At 46.9% G+C, this 20,526-nt stretch overlaps 2 protein-coding genes and 1 long non-coding RNA gene across 5 annotated transcripts; 2 read left to right on the forward strand and 1 right to left on the reverse strand.

Annotated features, from left to right (window-relative positions):
- Window positions 1-1,629: 1,629 nt before the first annotated feature.
- On the forward strand, window positions 1,630-12,309 carry phf2 (PHD finger protein 2). 3 transcript variants are annotated; one of them, XM_049733157.1, is made up of 22 exons: window positions 1,630-1,764; window positions 2,870-2,955; window positions 3,266-3,380; window positions 4,380-4,540; window positions 5,266-5,407; window positions 5,508-5,694; window positions 5,831-5,993; window positions 6,408-6,495; window positions 6,578-6,684; window positions 7,030-7,121; window positions 7,288-7,377; window positions 7,546-7,884; window positions 8,105-8,224; window positions 8,386-8,495; window positions 8,684-8,862; window positions 9,024-9,091; window positions 9,484-9,662; window positions 10,475-10,797; window positions 11,060-11,155; window positions 11,227-11,336; window positions 11,416-11,701; window positions 11,979-12,309. In XM_049733157.1, the coding sequence occupies exons 1-22, from the start codon at window positions 1,667-1,669 to the stop codon at window positions 12,065-12,067; spliced, it is 3,228 nt and encodes a 1,075-aa protein (XP_049589114.1). In that variant the 5' UTR covers window positions 1,630-1,666; the 3' UTR covers window positions 12,068-12,309. The 3 variants fall into 3 exon arrangements, with proteins under 3 accessions (XP_049589114.1, XP_049589115.1, XP_049589116.1); XM_049733158.1 differs by having other exon boundaries at window positions 11,236-11,336; XM_049733159.1 differs by lacking the exon at window positions 1,630-1,764 and adding an exon at window positions 1,993-2,157.
- LOC125977038 (uncharacterized) lies at window positions 1,836-3,361 on the reverse strand. Its single transcript, XR_007484546.2, has 2 exons — window positions 3,222-3,361; window positions 1,836-2,968 (listed from the first exon to the last, which is right to left on the reverse strand). It is a non-coding gene; the product is annotated as an uncharacterized lncRNA (long non-coding RNA).
- A 691-nt stretch (window positions 12,310-13,000) lies between the features above and the next one.
- Window positions 13,001-18,486, forward strand: LOC125977037 (zinc finger and BTB domain-containing protein 40-like). Its single transcript, XM_049733161.2, is given in 14 exon segments — window positions 13,001-13,366; window positions 13,764-13,955; window positions 14,092-14,173; window positions 14,330-14,462; window positions 14,672-14,853; window positions 15,234-15,444; window positions 15,529-15,879; window positions 15,963-16,169; window positions 16,388-16,552; window positions 16,652-16,866; window positions 16,969-17,128; window positions 17,241-17,287; window positions 17,289-17,492; window positions 17,592-18,486. Coding segments are annotated over 14 exon segments (2,379 nt in total). The 5' UTR covers window positions 13,001-13,343; the 3' UTR covers window positions 17,799-18,486.
- The last annotated feature ends 2,040 nt before the right edge of the window (window positions 18,487-20,526 follow it).

A 20,526-nucleotide genomic window follows, 5' to 3' on the forward strand; every position in this document is an offset into this window, starting at 1 on the left:
GTGCAAACAAACATTCATAATTATCCATTTAGATGAGGACGAGTCACTCTTCACTTGAAGCATATTTTGTAATCCGTGCGGGAGTACCCGGGGAAAAGTATCGCTTTTTCTAGCGATCCCATCAAAACAAAGTATCAGATGCACCACCACAAGTTTGAACAAGTCTTTAATAAATGGTCACCTTTGAATTCAACAAGGTTATTTGAAAATGGCTGGCGCTGCTGGCTGTTGTGACTTTCAAATTTGGACATACGTATGGACAGCAATTGAATGGCAATACGAAACGGGGAATAATTGTGTGAAAAAATGAAATTGGACATCATCAAAGTACAATGGGTGGCAGAGATACTACGTATGTATATTATCCCATGCTTTGAAGGCACCCCTCTCAAAGTTTGTAGACAAACAAGCCTGACTGAACTTCACAACTGCGTTTCTCCATGTTCTGATGATCTGGCTGACCATACGCGGCAACAGCGTGCGTGCCATCGAGGTCAAAAACGAGAGGTTTTCTAAAAAGGACGCGAGTGGATTTTCCACTGCTCCTGTAAGTGGTACCCGTTTGACTTGTCTCGTGCGTGTTGACGGTGTTTGTATGCGGAGGGAGTGACTTCCCTTTGATTCAAGAGGAGGGAGGCCCTCGTCCCCTCTTAATAAAGGTTTACACATCGCCAGTCAATTTGGTGCTTGTGTTGGCACCTCAAGGCTCGCTTGACACTTCAAGATGCAGTTAAAAAAGCTGGTTGAATGTCTCTTGGTCGTCAGTTAAGGTAAAAATGTCACTTTCTGAAACATTCAATATACTAACCTATTTACATCCCTGAGTGACAGAGCTACTCAGGCATGTGATAGAAACCCGCAGCACACATTGACGTCATGACACCAACAGAATATGTATCATAAATGATATATGATGATATGATATCCTCACCACACCTCATATACGTATATATATATTATATATATACAGTACATACGGACGTCCATGTAATTAGTCTGCGTCTGTAGGCCGCTAGTTCAATAGAACAAATCACGCTAGCGTGATTGGAAAACGATCAATGTGCAATATGGCTCATTCTGTGCTCAAACACCAGGCTGAATTTGTTTGTTCAACAACTTGGGGTAGTTGTACATGCTTGTGAACCCAATAAAGACAGATCGCCGATCGTTTGGTGTTTGTTTTGCAGTATAGCTAGCTTGTTTGATAGACTTGAACGTTGCTTCGAAAGCTACATTTTAGTCTTCCGCCTCAACGAGCACAAAGAAAAAAAGAAATCAACGAGCGAGCGGCTATGCTTTGTAACATTGGTTGTGGACGTCGCCTTCAGGTGCTACATAATTGTGGTAGCTTGGTCACAACAAAGAGGTAAGCGCAGAAATAAGGAGTTCTTCCATTGTGAATATGGCTCTTGCCAGGTTAGTCTCCAAACAAGATGTTTCATCTTAGCCAATTCAAGTAGATGCAAATTGTGACTCTGTATTTGAGTGGATTTTTGGGGTTTTTACATTGTGTGAAGGGAGATACGTATATTTTTTAATTCGTTTGTCTCGTGAGAGCAGACATCCCGCGGCCGCCGGCCCGCCCGCGCGCCCGCGCACGCGCACGCGCCCGCCCCTTCCCCCTACGCGTGCGCGCGCGCGCACACGCCGTGGCCGTGAATCGAACATGGCGACTGTACCCGTCTATTGCATCTGCAGATTACCTTACGACGTGACCCAATTTATGATTGAGTGCGATGCTTGCAAAGACTGGTTTCACGGCAGGTAAAGTACTCGATTTGACGTGGTGCATTTTAGCGAGTGTTGGCATTTGGGGAGGCTAAATAAAAACGGCGAGCCGTCCGTTCGTTCGTTCGTCCGTCCGTCCGTCCCTCCCTCCCTCAGCGTGCTTGACAGCTTTGTGACTCGGTCGCTCATCTACATCTGAAGAGAGGCCGCTCGAAGAAGGCGGAGGGAAGGAGTCATTGAGCTCGGTTGGAAAATTTGGTGAAGAACTCACAACATATCCTTCCAAAACATGGATGTGCTTTAACTATCTTTTCGTGGGCTTCGCCATTCCTCGGAGTTTAAATGCGATATGACATGCCCGATGAGAGGGGAGGGACGGACGGACGGACGGAAGGACGGACGGACGGCACCGCGAGTGCGAGAGACTTGGTCGATATTCTCTCTCGCTGTTATTTTGTGTATACAATATCGTCTGTTTTGTGCAACGTTTGCGAAATCCCTCCAAGAATGGAGCTTCTCGCCCGGTGATTTGACAAAAGGCAGCCTCGATCGCGCTTTTATCTGGCGTCTATGCATTACGGTGTGTTTTGTCTCGCGTTTGCGACATCCCTCCAGGAATGGAGGCTTTCGGTACGTGATTTCGTTCTTTTTTTGGGGGTCGCGAAAACGATTACGACCACTGTACGTACGTACGGACGTACGTACGTAGTTCGGAATAGCCTTCCAGCGAGACTGGATTTCTAGCGGTGACGAAAACGGCCAAACAATATTTTTGACAACAGGGCCGAGACAGTTGCTTTCGAAAATCCCTACTTAAGCAAGCATTCGAGGTTGTACGTTCCAGCCAGAGCTACGAAAATTGGCAGGCATGCATACGTATGGAACAGCCCAATAGTACCTACCTCGTTTTTTGGAGCCAATCTCACAGGAAGTGCACCATTTGGACTTTATTTGGGAATTGGACAGCGATTTTGGTCTTTTGTAGATTCGATCAAACTCCTAGACATTTTGTCCAACGATTTTGAAACATTGAGCGTTTGTTTCATCGACAGCTTGAAGATATAAAGTTTGAACATTGGAATCTTGCCCCAAACAAATACGTACATGTACTTTTTAAGTGAACTATTTGCATTTGTTTCAGTTGCGTCGGTGTGGATGAAGATGATGCCCCAGACATTGACTTATACCATTGCCCAAACTGCGAGAAGACCCACGGCAAATCCACATGTACGTAGAATATCTGTGGGCAAAACACATCATATGTCACAAGTGGATGAAGCATTTAAAAAGTGCATGACCTTTTGAGATGAAATGTAATGATACATCTAATCAATGTCTGCCCTGTGAAACCCCTCCATGATGTTTTTGTTACCCATCAATTTATTTCATCTTATCGGTGAGCTCATTTTAGCCTCATGGAAGATTTTCTGTCATGAGATGACAGACTGTTTATGTCATGCAGCAAGTAGCAAGTAGCTCATTTGAGTACTTACGCTCATTGAAGTCATTGCTTTTTTGTTGTCGTTGTTGTCTTAAGTAAAACGGAAAAGGCATTGGGGCAAACAGGACCCATGGCAAAGCACAGATGTCCGCGCTGTACAGAACGGAAGTCAAGTTTTCATCAAGGAGCTCCGTAGCAGAACATTTCCAAGGTAAGCCTGTTTTACAGTTTTTCAAATGTACGTCACGGAACGGATGGAGCAGGGCGACCAAGTGCACCTCGGACCAGCTCGCTTTAGTCAGCAAAACAAACTAACAGACTCGGCAAACTGACGCGACTTAACAAAATAACTAGAGGACGAACCGACAGGGACGTGCCACAGAGGACGTGAAGGCAACAAGAAAGCAATGATCCGACCGAGAGCGGCGGGCAGACGGGACTGAAATACACGACAGGTAACGAGAGGCAGGTGACTGTGGTTACATTGATTGAGGTAACACGGGAGGGGAGGGGAGGGGAGGGGAGGGGCCAACAGAAACCATGGTCACATAAAGATACAATACAGCAACCGTGGACAAGACGTGACAATGTAATATTCATCAAACTCATTTGACGTGACTGGTTTTCCACTCGTCTTCCCTGGCTTCTGCTTAAGACTCGTCGTCATGATGATGAGGAATCAAATGCGGCGGCAATTCCTCAGCCACGCGACAGAGCGATTATGACGGATGCAACTGTACGTGTATTGACATTTCGAGTTTTAGGTATGGAACCTTCCATACAGAGATGTACACAATGTGCCCTATGGAGCATCTATTCAATTAGGGACTAAGAAAAAGACGGAGGAGGGTTAGTCTCACATTGCAAGTTGTAATGCTCGCATTTTTGGGACGGAATGGGATTTTTGTGGGCGCGCGTAAGCATTCACATGACATATTAAATGCAACCTCAGACTGTCTGTCGTACTAAACGTACGTACATACTATATAGCATTTGGGGGAAATGAGTTCAGGCTTTTCCAACTCCAGATACAGCTACTGAAGATGATGTCAAGTTACAACGTCAGAAAAAGAAAAGCATTGAATCATGTTGATTATTTGTATGATCACAATACAAGACTCGTTTGATATGCTGCTTGCGTAGTTTCATGATGTGCATTACAATTTGATGGAAAGGCATTTTTCACTGGGCTTTTGTGTGTTGTTTCCAGTGCTGAGGATATTGTTGTTAAACTTAGTGGCACTCAGCTGACGATGGATTACCTGGAGGAGAACGGTTTTGAGGAACCCATCCTGGTTCCCAAAAAAGATGGTTTGGGCATGTCCATGCCGCCTCCCACCTTTTACATCAGCGATGTGGAAAATTACGTCGGTAAGGACAAAACGACCGACGACCTTGATTTCGATACTGCTCGCGGTAATGTCCGCCGCCGCATATTGTTTTGTCATCCTGTCAAGCAACCGCCGTGTCGTGACACAACACACTGGTGTGCCGTGAGAGATGTTCCGCTGCGCCCAATGTTAATTACGGAGCGCACTGTAAACAGGATGGCCAAACCGCTGTTCAGTTCGAGTTAGGCAAGGCCTGGTCAGCCACTTGCGTACTGCTCGCCAAGAATCTCGAGATTTGATGTTGTCGGTCCGATTGCGACGACACGGAATGTCAACTCTCTGGCATGGAAGGAACCCGAGCTGGCGCGCCAAGCGGCCAGAAAGGTTCCGACTAGAAAGGAGGGTGCGAGTCGGAAGCCGAGTCGAAAAGGAAAGCTCCATTTAGCGCTCCATCTACGTTCCGCCATCTGCGGGTTGTGACGGAAAGAAGGAGATCCCGGATACAAACGATGGGTGGGTGGGTGGGTGGCTGGCTGGGTGGGTGGGTGGGTGGGTGGGTGGATGGATGGATGGATGGATGGATGGATGGATGGATGGATGGATGGATGGATGGATGGATGGATGGATGGATGGATGGATGGATGGATGGATGGATGGATGGATGGATGGCCTTGGGTGGATGGCTGGCCTTGGGTGGATGGGTGGCTATTCTTTTTTCATGAACATGTGTAATTTTGCCATGTTTATTTATTTTTTACATCTCAGGTCCTGACGTCGCAGTTGACGTCGTCGATGTCACTAAACAGACTGATAGCAAGATGAAGCTTAAAGAATTTGTCGATTATTATTACAGCACAAACCGAAAGAAAGTATTAAATATAATCAATCTGGAGTTCTCTGACTCAAGGTACACGCTCGGTGAAGAACTTCCAAATATTGTGTCATTTTGGCCGTGTGACAGTATCTATGGCGTACAAATTCATTTTGTCCTTTTTTCTTTGGAACAGGATGAGTAATATTGTGGAGGGTCCCCAAATTGTCCACAATTTGTCTTGGGTTGAAAACTACTGGCCTGAAGATGCCCTGCTTGGAAAGCCTAAAGTCACTAAATACTGTCTGATATGCGTTAAAGACAGCTACACAGATTTCCACATCGAGTGCGGCGGCGCCTCTGTCTGGTATCACGTGCTGAAGGTACGGCCTCCTTTCCTAACCTGTCTTCTGTACGCCTTTTCTTTCCAAAAACAAGAAATCGGAATCAGCTTTATTGACCGAGTTTGTGCATGCCAAAGAAGGCATTTGAAAATGGATGTCCTGTACGTATTTCCAGGGAGAAAAGATTTTCTTTCTCATCAAGCCCACCTCTGCCAACCTTTCTCTGTACGAGCGCTGGAGGTCGTCGTCCATCCGCAGCGAAATGTTCTTTGCTGACCAAGTGGACAAGTGTTACAAATGCTGTCTGAAGCAAGGACAGACTTTGTTCATTCCATCAGGTTCAACTGCCAAACTACCTGTGACAATCCTATTTCAAACATATTTTGAGGACGTGAAATGGCTCACCTTTTTTCCATTGACAATATGAAATATTCTAATTGGGGTTTTTTTATTCTTAAAAGGGTACGGGACAAAAATAAGAATTGCCCAAACACATATTTAATAGAACAAGTATTTTGTTTGATTAAATGTAATGCAATAAGAATAAGAGAGAGAGACACACACACACACACACACGTGCACACACACAAAGTTTATTATATACACAAACAACTTTTGGACCCACAACTTTCATGGAGAATTCTTCATTTCTATAAAGTCCTAATCTGATTTGGGTAGTTGTCTGGGTGTGTTTTACTAATCTGTGATCTTGTTGTTAAATTTGATATCGATAACGGTGTGCATTTGTTCAGGTTGGATCAATGCAATTCTGACTCCGGTGGACTGCTTGGCATTCTCTGGCCATTTTGTCCACAACCTGAGCGTGGAGATGCAGATGAGGTCTGAACACCACTTTGGTCAAACACAAAATGAACCTTGCGTCTTTCTTTGCACTGTCACTCAAACCATTGATTTTCCTTAGAGCAAATGAAATTGAGAAGAGACTAAAGGTGAAAACCCTCACACCGTTTCCCAACTTTGAAACAGCATGCTGGTACGTGGGACGTCATCTTCTTGAACGATTCAAAGGTGAACGCTTAGTTTCAAGCCGCATTGTTTGAAAATGTTTTGTACGGGGGCAGCCCGAATTGACATCATACACCTCGCCAAAAAAAAAGCAACGGAAGCAGAGAGAGATTATAGCCGCCGTCGGAAAAATTGCTAGCCTGAAAATTCGTAGCAATGTGTACCTTCTGCTGACCGGGGAGATTTGGATACATACCATCCATTTAGTCACGCGTCGTACTTCAAAAGAGTTGTCTGAGCTTGGAAGCATGAGTTAAATACGAACCTATCTATGTAGTATTTTGGTTTGTTTTGCTTTGCTTCGTTATTTGTTTCAGTAATAATGACTGTCGATACCCGTTTACGCAGGTCTACATAAAGCAAATAGGCAGCCAGCTCCGTATCTGATCCATGGTGCCAAAATCATCAATGGAGCCTTCAGAGCATGGACCAAAAAGCAGGTACGGATTCAAAGTGATGGATATGTGTTGTCATGATCTATTAGATAAACATGTTTTTTTTTTTTTTCGCTCTCGCTCTTTCTCTCGCTCTCTCTCTCGCTCTCTCTCTCTCTCTCTCTCCCTCTCTCCCCCCCCCCCCCCCCTCTCTCTCTCTCTCTCTCGTAAGGCCCTTTTAGAACATGAAGATGAACTTCCAGAAAACATGAAACCTTCACAGCTCATTAAAGATCTTGCCAGAGAGATAAGACTCTCAGAGGTACCTGTATTGCATTTGGTTCAAATATTACGCACTCATTAGGATGATCGAATCAAATACAGTGGACCTGAGCTTTCAATGGCTATTTCAGAATACAAAAAAAAATAAAATGCAATTGTCCAGATTTATCAAAAGATAACTTAGTCGTTGCTCGCTTTCTGTGTTTAGAATGCCACGAAAGCCGTTAAGAGCGAGTTGCCATCGGAGAGTCCTCCATCACCCCACTCGGATCTTGAAGATCCTCTTTCACCAGCTGAGGTTCCTTCGCCGAGCTTTGAGACTGTCAAAAACAAGAGCAACTCCCCGAAACCGCATAGAGCACCACACAAAGCCCCAAAGATGAGCAAGGCTCCAAAATCTCCGAAAATGCTCAAGGCCAAAGAGGGGGATAAGAAGAAAATCACACTTTTACACGACTCACCCGCTCCACCTAAAGCCTCCAGTTTTGAAGCTCTTGAGTCTCATGCCAAGGATATCTTAAACCTGGACCAGCTAACAAAAGCAAAGGTAAGCACATTGGCAGATGACTTTTGACTTCAACACAAGTGTTGGTACACTGCTGTCAATCAATCAATCGATTGATCGACCGATCCATCGATATATATAGTCCATATATACAGTGATGGATCACTGGATATACTTCGCGCACACACACAGGCACACACACACACGCACATCAATATATATATATATATTATGAATATTGTCCTATATCCTTTTTTTCCAGGTTGTGAAGAAAATGGTGACAATCTCCGAAAAGGAAACATTGAAGCAAAAAATGGTGGAAAAGTTCAACAAAACTAGAGGACAGAATAAAAACAGGACTGAAGCAAAATGGAAGTACAAGGTGAGACCTTTAAAAACCAAGATTGAACTTTGCATGACTCCAAACGTCCAACTTCGAGTCTGACGTCCTTATTTGCTGGCATAGCAAAATAGGATTTGGCTCGATATGAATTGTTTGTGCTCCTGATGTCACATAAGCATTTTTCTCTTTTTGCCCCGCAGAATAGTAAACCAGACTCCCTGTTAAAGATGGAAGAGGACTGCAAATTTGACAGGAGCTCAGTTTTAGGCAATAAAGCCGCTTTGACGCTGGCTCGCAAGAAAATCCTGGGGTACGTACAGAATGGCAGGACAGAGAGCACAAACTGCAGCCCGACGCTCCAGCGCGGCTAAATCCAAGGCGTCGGTCGAAATGTCGTTTTAATGGTGTCTCGAATGCGTCGGGGAAGAGTTGAAGCCAATTTGAGCGAGTAAGCGCCTGCCTAAGCAGTTCCCCTTTATCCTGCCCTTTCCCATTTAGCACAAAGCCAATGAAAAATCACATTGACGCGAGTCTCGTCGGGACAATACAAGAGCTCAAAGAGGACAAACGCAAGCCAGTGAGAGATGAGTACGAGTACGTCTCGGACGAGGGAGAACTGAAGATTGATGAATTCCCTATTCGACGGAAAAGGAACAGCACCAAGAAAGAATTTGCCTGTGAGTCATGTCACGTCACGTCATGTCATGCTGTGCGTACAGTACAGTACAGTACAGTGCAGTGCAGTACAGTGCAGTACAGTGCAGTACAGTACAGTACAGTACAGTACAGTGCAGGACATGTCCGTACAGTGTTTTGAATCCTTCCTTTGGTTTCGCAGTTCTTTCACAAATCAGACAGCCAGTTCGAGCAACCAATAACCCAAAGACCAAGCCCGTGGTGTCAAAGGTATGGAACTGCTTCTCATCCATCATCATTTGTGTCATTTGTATTGATCTGGAAATTTGATACCGGAAGAATTAAAGAGAGAAAGGTTCAACCGAAAAATGAGAAAGGTCAGTCGCGTAATGCTGAGGCAAACGACCAAATGTTGTCATCGTTCATGACAGCCAGCGGCTTCGACTTCTAAATGGAACGACAGTGTCATGGTCATCGGTTCGCTCTTTTTTTTAGCACGAGGTTTAATCTTTGTCGAATCGGCTTGCAACAGACGCATTTTTCTCCTTTTGTGCTACACGACGCATGATTCGTTTTGTTTGCATGTTTTGACTCGTTGTCAATTGTATGTATGTACATATTTGAATGTTTGTGCCCTTGGTATTTGTTTTTGTTTTTTTTAGAATCAGATTGCTGATTCTTCCGATGAAGAAAGTCTACATTTTGACACAGACAGCAAGCCGGAGGGTCAATGTTGCAATTTAAACACAAATACAAGTCAAAAAGGTGGCAGTGCGGCAGGGATTCTTGACTTGCTGCAAGCCAGCAAACAAGTGGGTGGAATTGAAGACAGCACCAACAGGTAGGCAGACCTCAGTTGATTTGGTCTTCTTCTCAGTGCTTGTTGACGCTTCCCTCGCCCATCCGCCTGTCCGCCGTCTCTGTAAAGCTGTGCACCTTTTACGTTTGAGTTCCTAATTTGGTTTGGAGGCTGTCACGTTTGGTGCAGGATTCCGTCCGTCCCAGAAGCAGACAAAAAGTCTTGATGGGCTCAATTTCAAAGTAAGCACAGAGAGCAGTGCTGGACGCAGAGGCATGGAAGGCAAAACGTTGGGACAATGTGTAACTGATGACAATGATGACAATGATGACGCCACGCGCCTCATCCTCTGGGACCAAATAAAGGACCAAAGCCGCAAACGTAATCAAGGACCGACAGGTGGCTACTGTCATCAAAATGGACTGAGATATTAACTGTCGAATACTATTTAATACAGAGATGATGGCCAGTTGAACACAAACATTCCACTTCCGGTCTCATGAGCAGACGGCTCGTTTATTGGTAAGATATGTGCCTATCTCTAATTGGATACCTCATGCATGGACGGACGGACGGACGGACGGAAGGACGGCTGGCCAGACGGACAACGCTCTTCTGAACTAAAAAAAAAATCAAATCAAATCAAATCAATCTTTATTTGCCAAGTTTGAGCATGCCAAACAAGGAATTTGACTCCGGCACATCTCGGCCTCTGTACAACATTTAGGTCGCTAACAACATTCAGGACGACATGATGTCATGTCCTAGAATCCCAAATCTTTGTTTGTTTGGTGACCAGTGCTGCGAGCTTTTCTAATGGCTTGTTGCGTATTTTTCTATTGACTCGTTTACAGTCAGCCACCTGCATCTCCCAGCACACAGGAGGCCATTCAGGGCATGCTGTCTATGGCCAACCTGTCATCATCCGACAACTTGCAGCAGCAGCAATGGAACACGAATCAGTTAAGAAGCAATAGTCAGTCAAAGAACATTTGGCAAATGCACAGTTCACTGACTAATAAGAAGGTCAGTAGAGGAGGAGGAGGCGTTGGTCACGGCAGCAACCGCAAGCAATCCACGAACCACTTGAAGAAACCCCAGAAGAACTGCAGTTTTGAGGCTCTTGATTATGATGACCAGGACCACATGGACGCGTGCTTTAAAGACTCCGATTATGGTAAGGCTCCAAATCAAAATGCGGGCGTTTCAATTTCATTGTGCGTATGCTGATGATGAAAATGGACGCGGGTGGCCCATGTTTTTGGCAGTAAGTCATCTCTTTTTTTTGGGTTACTTCTCAAAGAAAACAACAATCTTCTATCAACGTTGAAGCTTATTTCAACCTACAATAGAGCCGCTCCGCTCCGCTCTCTTTGTCTAAATACCATCGTAAAGCAGAGAGAAATGTTCATGAATGTAGAATGTTGCATCTTCCATAGTTTATCCGTCATTTGAGTCGGAGGAGGACAATCCCATTTTCAAATCCAGATCGAAGAAACGGAAAAATAACGACGACGTTCCGTACAGCCCCACAGGTCTGGATTCTGTCGCGCCGTAACATTCCATTCGCATTCTGAGTGAAGTCTTGATTTCAATCTCCTCCCAGCTCGCGTAGGACCCTCAGTTCCTCGGCAGGAAAGGCCTGCCAGAGAAGGAGCGCGCGTGGCCTCCGTAGAAACGGGCTTGGCCGCTGCAGCGGCAAAGCTTTCGCATCAGGTCTGTACATTCGGGGGGCGGCTCATTCGCGCTGTTCCAAATGCTGCAAATCAAGTCATGGCTTAAACACTGCCGATAGGAGGAACAACAAAAGATCAAGAAGAAAGTCAAAAAGAAGACTACGCTGTTCGAGGAGTCGCCTCGAAAAATGTCTGGAGATAGCGGCTCGGCGGATCGCGATCTGGACTTCCGAGGCGACGACGGCCTTTCGCATCACGAGTTGGACAGCGAAGCGCTCAAGTTACCAGGAGTGCTGCAGCCCATGGTGCCGGGGGTATTCCTCAGCCAAAGGCGGCCATCCACGTCTGCTCCCAACAGCAACTCTATGACAAAAGGGGATCGTGGAGTTTCTGCAGATGCTAAAGGTCAGTAAGTGAGCAGTCTCCCTTGGGAGCAGAAAATGAACGACTTCAGCAGCCAGCCAGCCAGCCAGCCAGCCACGTGCTAGCCGAACAGAAAATCGGCCCTTTTGACTTTCATTTGGATTTGGGCAGCATTTGTGGGTGGAGATCATATGTTAAAAGAGTCCTTCTAGAGATTTCGTTTTCAAACATCGGGTGTTTTATCTTGAGTTCTCTGATGTTTGAAGACACGTACAGCGATAGATACTTACTAACTGATTGTCTTTTCTTCCCTTTACAGCCAAGCGGCTAAAGAAAGGCATGGCAACAGCAAAACAGAGACTTGGAAAGATTTTAAAGATCCATCGAAATGGACAGCTCCTCTTGTAGCATACAGCAAAATAGGATTGGAAAGTCATGAACTGAGTCCCACTTTTTTTTTGTTCCTGAAAGTTGACAGCGAGGAAAAAAAGCTACGATGGGAAATAAGAAATGATACATTTTTCACTCTCCAAGACCAACATCACATACATATACACACGTTTCTGCCTGTCCTTATACTTTATAACTTTGAGATATTGAAGTGTACATAGCCTGCTATAAATATTTTTAATAAACCATGTCTCACTTTACTACATCAATTATCAGGTTTCTAAAACACAAACAGAAATTGAGAGAGAGAGAGAGCGCTAAATGATGTCATTTGTTCCTTCCAGAAAGACTTCTTAGGTTATCATCACGGATTCGTTTGAGCAATCGCTTATTTGTTAATAGGTAAGTATGCAAAGCATTTTCAGAGGCAATGTTTTTTTTTATTTTATTTAGTATTGACTCGATAGAAATATTAAAAGGTTGCGATACTATAGAGCAGGGGTCCCCAACCCCCCGTTCGCGGACCGGTACCGGGCCGCCAAGCCGCACAGGATTTTTTAATTTTTTTTTTTTTTTTATCGACGATCAATTCATTCCGGTCAAGACGCTCGTCCCGGTCACGTGACATGTTTTCCCAGTCGAGCCGGCAAAGCTAGCAAAAATGAGTAAGAATTGATTTTGAAAAATGTAAAGAATTTGGCAATTCTCTCCCAATTACATCCGTCGCTGTGTCTCTTGACACAAGACGCTCGTCTCGGTCGGTCACGTGACATGTCACCCTAGTCGAGCCCGCGAGGCAAGCAAAAATGAGCAAGAAACAGAAGTTTGGAAAAAGGAGACTGAAGAAGAAAAGGCTACCACTTCTAAGAAGAGGAAAGCTTCATTCAAAAGAACATTTCTGGAGTCCTACTTAAAATATGGATTTATCGCCACAGGTGACTCTGACGCGCCAAGCGCACTCGGCACATGCCACATGCCACATGACAGGACAGGCTAGCGAACGAGGCAATGAAGGAAGCCTTCAAAAGTGCTTCGGCACATGGAGACCAAGCATCCTGCATTCAAAGACAAATCTTCACCACTTCGGGTGTCATTGTTTCCGATTACGCCTAGATGGGACCACTGGTCTCATGAATTGAGGGAGTCCACAAGTCCGATTCCCCACATTCCGCGAATGCAGCACTAGAAGCGGAAATGTCGTCATCGTGCGCCATACCGATCGTCGCCATGTTCAAAAATCTTGAAGCTTTATTGCGCTTCTGGAGTTGTCCAACAACGACGTTTAAATAAAGAAATGGATCATTTGAATGTGTTAAGGTAAAGACAATCAGTGAATGAGATGAGCGAGCGCCTCATTTGTGGCGCTTATGCTAGCTCGTTTTTGTCACCGTTAAATCGGTGTCCTTCCCTCCGGCCCGAACCTTTGTTTAGCTTCCATAGCTATAGCTAGTTTGCACCAAATCCGGATAACGATCTTAGGTAGCTTTGCCCCGAACGTGTCAATACTACCTTCCTTCTACTGTACACCAACTTCTCTTATCCTGTATGTCATACAATTGACTTTTGACAACTGTTGACAAGTTGGTTGGAATGAAAACGAATTCGTGATGTAGCATCTATCACCGACTCCAATGCGTCAATAAAACACAATTCGTGTGCGGAATAACACATCAGCATTTGGGTTTTCATTGAAAACAATGTCCTCTCTATCAAGGCTAGAGGAAGACTCCTCCTCTCCGGAGCAGATAAACAAAATGCTCCAACTCCCTAACTACAGCAGCCAGTTGATGCAGCAACTGTGGGCCCTGCGACAAGAGGGTCACTTTTGTGACTGCACTGTTCTCGTGGGCGACGAGCCTCATCGTGCACATAAAGTAGTGCTGGCAGCTTCCAGCATGCTCTTCAGGTAATGCCATTATTCCTTTGGACCGAGAAATATTTGGATATCCATGCATTTTCATGGAAAAGCCCAAATAGCGTTGCTAGAACGAGAAGCACCACAAAGGCGGTTGTGATTGAAAAGGAACTCTGTATCCCTTTAGGTCGCTGCTGAATTTTTCGGACACTGTCTCCATCGACACCACTTTGGTTTCCTCACAGGAGTTTACCTGTCTTCTGGACATGGTATATACAGGCAAGCTCCCTTTGGGAAAACATAACGTCAGCCGCATCATTGGCGCAGCAGACAGTCTGCAGATGTTTGACGTAGCCGTGAGCTTTAAAAACGTCCTCGCCAACATTATCAACCAGCAGCCCCAAGGCTCCCCCCCTTCTACACAGAGCCCGATGAACAAACTCCAGAGCCCAAACCCTGACGTTTCGGACGCTTCGGCTGAAAGTGGGACCCAGGTGAAGGACGAGTTGGAGACAAATGCAGGTCAAGATGCGAGTGAAATTGCAAAGGAGCCTACAGGTAAAAGACCGTCCAGAGTTGACACCGTCTTTGGCGCGGTTTCAAATTGTCCCCCGTAGTATTTAGCGTTGAAGAATATTGGCCCCCGTTTCCTCATGTACATACTCACGATTTGCGCGCCAACAAAATTCCAACATCCTCAGACGCAAATAAGGAGCTACAAAATAGGAATGACTGATGGACGCGCCAATGTTTTTATATCTGCTCAGGGACAGAAGAAAGCATAGCCACAGCAACTGCTGTCGAAGACGACGACGACGCGAGAGCCAGCAAAACTACTAGCGGCTTGGAGCGTTCTTCTCAGCTGACCGAGCGACTCGCCCTTGTGCCGGATGTTGTTCAGCTTTTGAGCCAAGCAGCCAACAGGTGTCTGGAGAAGCTGGAGCTCCAGGTATCCCTCCTCACCCATTCTCAGGTCACACATTATGGAAATGAGGAACCTGACAAGGACTAATTTAGGAGGTTCATGAAAGGTTCACCTAAAGCAGCATCCGGTGTATGCAATTGAAGGGGATTCATTTCATTTCGTTTGTGGTTCATCTGGCTTAATTCTGATACTGTTTATTGTAATACACATTGCTTGTCTTTATTGACGATATGGGAGCAGGACCTTGGGGGGGGGGGATCAATGAATTCACATCTCCTGCCTTCACGGTGCAACACAGTGGCTTCTCACAAAAGAGTGAAATCAGACAGGATTTCTTGAATCATTTACTGATTTGTGTCATTGTTGTTTTTGTTGCTCCTCCTCCCAACCTCCCTCCCTCCCAGTTAGTTTGCGAGTGCTGTAAAGAAGCCGACCCGCGCTCAGTCGTGACTAAGCTGTTGGGGGAAGTGGAGAAGGGACTCGTCAGTGAGCAAAGTCTCCTGAGCCTGCTCCGCAGCGCCCAACGGGAGGCGCCCTCCTCCTTCCCCGCGTCGTTGCTCTCTCAGCTGGAGGAGATGGACAATACGCAGGAGCCGGATGGACACCAGACTGAAAGTAATCTTGTGTGAGCGGTCAAACAAACAAACGAAAAAAAAAAAGATGCAGTGACGGTGCTGACGAGTTGCCTTGACTTCACAGCCAGCTCAGAAATGGAGAACAGCAGCGGTCAAAATCAAGTCCGAATCAAGTCGGGGCAAAGCAGCACGGAAGAGCCCGGGAAAGACGAAGACTCGTCGTCCTCCAAGTCTTACCGCTGTCGCTGGTGTAAGAAGAGTTTCTCCTACAAGTGCCGAGTGACGGCCCATATGAAGCGCTGCCCCATGTCCGAGGATTGTCAGCTGCAGTGTCCGCAATGCCCTGCCAAGCTGCTCAACAAGCGGGCTTTACAGCGCCATTTGAGCCAGGCTCACCCGGCCGCTGCGGGAGACAAGAAGAAGAAGAAGAAGGTAGCCTGTGACCTCTGCGGGCGGACCTTTGCACACCCTTCGGGTGAGTGTGGGAGAATGGCGCTTGAGACGTCCATTTATTGATGTGGGCTCTGTCTGTGCTCCTTCCATGCCAATACCGTTCAGGTATGATCTACCACAAGCGGACCGAGCATTACGAGGAGAAGCCGTACGCCTGCGAGACGTGCGGCGCCAAGTTTCCCGCCACCTCCTCTTTGAAAAACCACATGCGGCTCCACACGGGAGAGAAGCCCTACCGCTGCAAACACTGCGACATGAGCTTCCGAGTGGCTGCCGCCTTGGCCTACCACACCAAGAAGAAGCATTCGGAGGGTGAGAGAGAGAGAGAGAGAGAGAGAGAGAGAGAGAGAGAGAGAGAGAGAGAGAGAGAGAGAGAGAGAGAGAGAGAGAGAGAGAGAGAGAGAGAGAGAGAGAGAGAGAGAGAGAGAGAGAGAGAGAGACGTGGAGGCGCGGCCGGCCGGCCGGCCGGCCGGCCGGCGCCCGTACCGCTTCACGACACAAGTCCCGTTTTCTTTGCCGTCTTCTTTTAGGCAAGATGTACGCGTGTCAGTACTGCAAGGCCGTGTTTGCTCAGTCCATTGAGCTGACGCGGCACGTGCGGACGCACACGGGCGATAAGCCCTACGTGTGTCGGGAATGTGGAAAAGGCCACAGCCAAGCCAGTGGCTTGACTGTCCACTTGCAGACCTTCCACAGTAAGAACGCACGCATTTTGCATGAAATACTGAGCGTGAGCAGATTGTTCAAAGAGCGCTCCCCCCCAACACTAACCCCCCCCCGGTGCTTCCCACTAGACATGTCGCAGCCCCTCAGCTGTCAGAAGTGTTCCCTCAGCTTCCAGACTTTGGAGGAGCATCAGAAGCACATCGAGGAGCTCCACGTCAACCCCATGCACAAGTGTCCCACGTGCCGCAAAGTTTTCAGCAGCGCCGCATTGCTGGACAATCACAAGTCCATTCACACTGGAGTCAAGCCCTATGTCTGCAACCTGTGCAATAAATCTTACCAGGTAGGATGATGACACGGCCGACCGACCGACCGACCGAGGAGGCCTCATTGTTTCGCCGTGCTGAGCGTATTTTGAAATGGCCTTCCCTCTATGTTGCCGCAGCAACTGTCAGGCCTGTGGTACCATAACAGGACCAACCACCCTCAGGTCATCGGCAACCAAACGGCGCAGCAAGTGAAGACCCTGGTTCAGTGTGACGTCTGCTCAAAGTTCTTCCCCTGTGTCTCCATCCTGGCCAAACACATAGAAGCTGAACATGAAGGTGACAAATGACTCAAAGTCAACACATGTCAAGCAAAGTGCACTGACACAATATAATCAAATCTATGATACACAAAAAACAACTATTTGCATCCCCCCCCCCCCCCCTGCAGACACGGCGGCATCCACCTTGCACTGCGTCCACTGTCAAGTGGTATTGAGCGGGGGGGGCCGCGGAATTGCAGGAGCACAACTGCAGCCGGCACACAAAGGGTGCCGCCCATGGAGTCGTCTGCCCCCTTTGCACTCTGGTCAGCGGCTCCCAGACGGAGCTGCAGGAGCATCTCCTCTCCTGCCACGTGGAAGCCCAGCAGACACAGGTTGCTGAGGAGGCCTCCAGCGCAGCGGTGGCGGCGGCGCACACTGTAAGGGCTCACTTTGATGGGCTCCAAAATGCAGCCAATCACTGCAAGCGTATACTTGCTCAAACTCACGCTCGGCCTGTGATTTTGCTCCCTGATCAGGTGATCACGGTGCACCAACAAGAAGGCGAGGTGCCGCAGTCGGCCAACGCTGCTGAGGAACAGCAGTCTGTGAGCCAGCGGGTGTTTGTGGCTGTGGCAGGCGGAGGGGAAGGCGACGCCCCGACCGAGGTGGTGGAGGTCAACATGTATGATCTCTTGAACAATTCCGTCACGTTCATCTGTGAAGGCAAACCGTCGGATATTTAGCTCCTTTCTTTCAACCAGAAAGTCCTTTTTGATGACAGCATTTGGTCTTTTATTGAGTAACGATGTTGTGAACCAGTGTTGCCATGACACCTACTAGTCAACAAAATGATTTGTTTCTCTCACACAAACAAAAATAAAAAACGTCAAACACGAAATGTAAACAAACAAACAAACAAAGCAACCAATGTAGTTCACAAACAGCATGGGACTCTGATCATTATTAGTATTACCCTTCTCAGCTGATAAATGTTATGATAATACTGCCTTTTAACCAGCAGAGGGAGACAGTCAATCAAAAATCCACCCAAAAAAGTCGAGAAATGTTGTTACTTTAGCCATTGCTGTGAGATTACATTGTTTTTTAGTCTTCTCTTCTTTAGTCTCCACTTGCTGAGTCTGTGTGTGTGTGTGTGTGTGTGTGTGTGTGTGTGTGTGTGTGTGTGTATATATATATATATATATATATATATATATACACACACACACACACACACACACACACACAGTATACGTATGATATACATATATATGTATGTGTGTATATGTAAAGCTGCTTATCCACTTAAGACAGCTAGGTAATTATGATTAATCATTGTAATTATGATTGTATCTTCCCCACCCCCCCAAAAATATGTTACCTCCTCCTTTCCTGCCAGCCAAGATTAATAAGCACGCTGCTGTCTCTCTCGCTCTCTCTCATGATGTTTTACTTTCTCTGCGTACATAAGCAGACTGCCCCCTTTGTGGCTAATTGACGCTGATCAGGCCTGTGACGGGCTGACACGGAGTGGCGGCTTGACAAATGCAATCATCCAGACAGCCGGGCTTGAAGTAGCTGGTGGTTGGCAGCTGCCCCGACCCACCCACCGACCCACTCCTCAGCTGTGGCCCCAATGCTGCAGGCGCCTTCAGGGGTCATCTCGCCTCTGGCCAGGACTGACTGGACCAGTCGGGACTGATAGGAGCTGGGTGATGATGAGGGGCAAGTGCCGTGAGGAGGTCAAGGGCAGGATTTAAGCAGGCAAATTACCATTGTGCATCCAATCACGGGTGACAGGATTAGGTAGTGGGAGGGAGGGAGGGAGGGAAGGAGGTGAAGAAGCAATGTAGCAAATGATCTCAAACGTTTTGAAGAGCACGATCTGGAGCCCTTCCAAATGACTAGCTCATCCGCGGCGGGAGCCTTGGGGTATGGGTGCGAGAGGCAGAGTCTGTGCTCCCTTCAAGGACCAGAGCTCCTCAGAGACCTCCCAACTGTCCTCCAGCCAGCCAGCCAGCCGGTCGAGGGCACAACATTTAAATGCACTTTGCCAAGCGGGAGTCTCCAGAGAAGCCAGCTACGTATATACGTAGGTACGTAGAACTGGCTGGGCCCAGAGCCCTAGGGCCGTGTAAATGCTTAAGTGTCCCTTCGTGTTGATTGGATAAGGGCTGGTTGCACCATGCCACCATGTGCGCTGGCCGTGAAGAGGAGGAGATTAACACAAGAGAGAGAAAATAGATTCATTTCACACACACCGCATCAGATGCTTCCGTTGCAAATGATATTGTTCAGGTCTAATTTGTCATTTTCTGTCTCAAGCTAAACATTTCAGTTGGGAACAGCAGCTGAGCATCATGCCTGGCCACCGGGCGAGGTGTGTGTGTGTGTGTGCGTGCGTGTGCGTGTGTGCGGCTTTCTTTCCGACTCCGTGTGAGCTTGCAAATCCATCCAGATCGTCTCTCTTTTGATCATGGCACGTCAAGTCGACTTAAGAGCCTAGATGGCCAGCAGCTAGCTCGATGTCCTTTCCTTCAGAGTGGCCTTGACTGTTGTCATGCTGTTTGATACCAAACGGAAGACTTCATGCCAAGCACTAAAAGGTAGCTTGGCACAGCTCCTTGCCCCCCGCTGCGCACACTTAAGTGTAACACTTCCTCCTTGGCTTGTATCACTGCAATTGCATAGTTCTCTCTGCTCTGCTCTGCTCTGCTCTCATGCTGCTGGGCCAATTGAAGCCCGCCCCCACCCCCCCCCCCGTCCTTGCACTTAAACACAACCTACTTGTGAGTAATGTGAAAATGATTTTCTGGCCAAACGTGAAGACACTTAAGCGACTTGAATACCTTTAGAGAAGGCCACGAGGGAGATTGGGACAGCTGAGTTTGTCTGCTCGATCGATTGCGGCCCGCCTGGTTGATTTCAAATGTGCAGTGCAATTCATATTGACTGAGGGACTAAGTGGGAATGCATACTTTTGTTAATATCGATTCTTTCTCGACGCATATCCATGTAAGGAGCTGCGTTTGATTTTCGTAGTCCTTCATCACACGATGACCGATTTACTGCACGAGCCACGTTCAGTCAGAAGGTCGAGATTATAATCAATTCCAGCTCCCGTGAAGTTTAAATAATAGACTTCCTGAAATTGTTGGTTCAACAGGAAATTGCTTAACCACTCGGGTCTCATTATGTTGTTGTTTTTTGTTATTGTGGGGCTCCTCATTAAATGTGTTGTGAAGTTGCATTTACATGAAGGGCTGGCTGTTTTCGCGTGAAGTCGAATTCACCACTAACGAGTAAAGAGAAGGAGAATGTTTCTCAGCAGGGTCAGGTCAGGTCAGGCCAGGTCAAAAGGATTAGCACTTGCACCGGACATCCCCAAATCAACTGATCCCGCCCAATAATGAAGAAGCTAGAGATGCACACTTAAGTTTGGGATGGAGAATATATATGTATATATGGAAC

The sequence above is a fragment of the Syngnathus scovelli genome, chromosome 11, assembly GCF_024217435.2.
Source record: "Syngnathus scovelli strain Florida chromosome 11, RoL_Ssco_1.2, whole genome shotgun sequence".
Lineage (NCBI taxonomy): Eukaryota > Metazoa > Chordata > Actinopteri > Syngnathiformes > Syngnathidae > Syngnathus > Syngnathus scovelli.

What these genes read in the sequence shown, in the direction of transcription:
- phf2 (XM_049733157.1), top strand. Translation starts at nt 1,667, where the DNA reads ATGGCGACTGTACCCGTCTATTGCATCTGCAGATTACCTTACGACGTG. An exon ending in CGATGTGGAAAATTACGTCG is followed by an intron (nt 4,541 to 5,265) that starts GTAAGGACAAAA and finishes TTTACATCTCAG; the next exon opens with GTCCTGACGTCGCAGTTGAC. An exon ending in AGTTTCTGCAGATGCTAAAG is followed by an intron (nt 11,702 to 11,978) that starts GTCAGTAAGTGA and finishes TTCCCTTTACAG; the next exon opens with CCAAGCGGCTAAAGAAAGGC.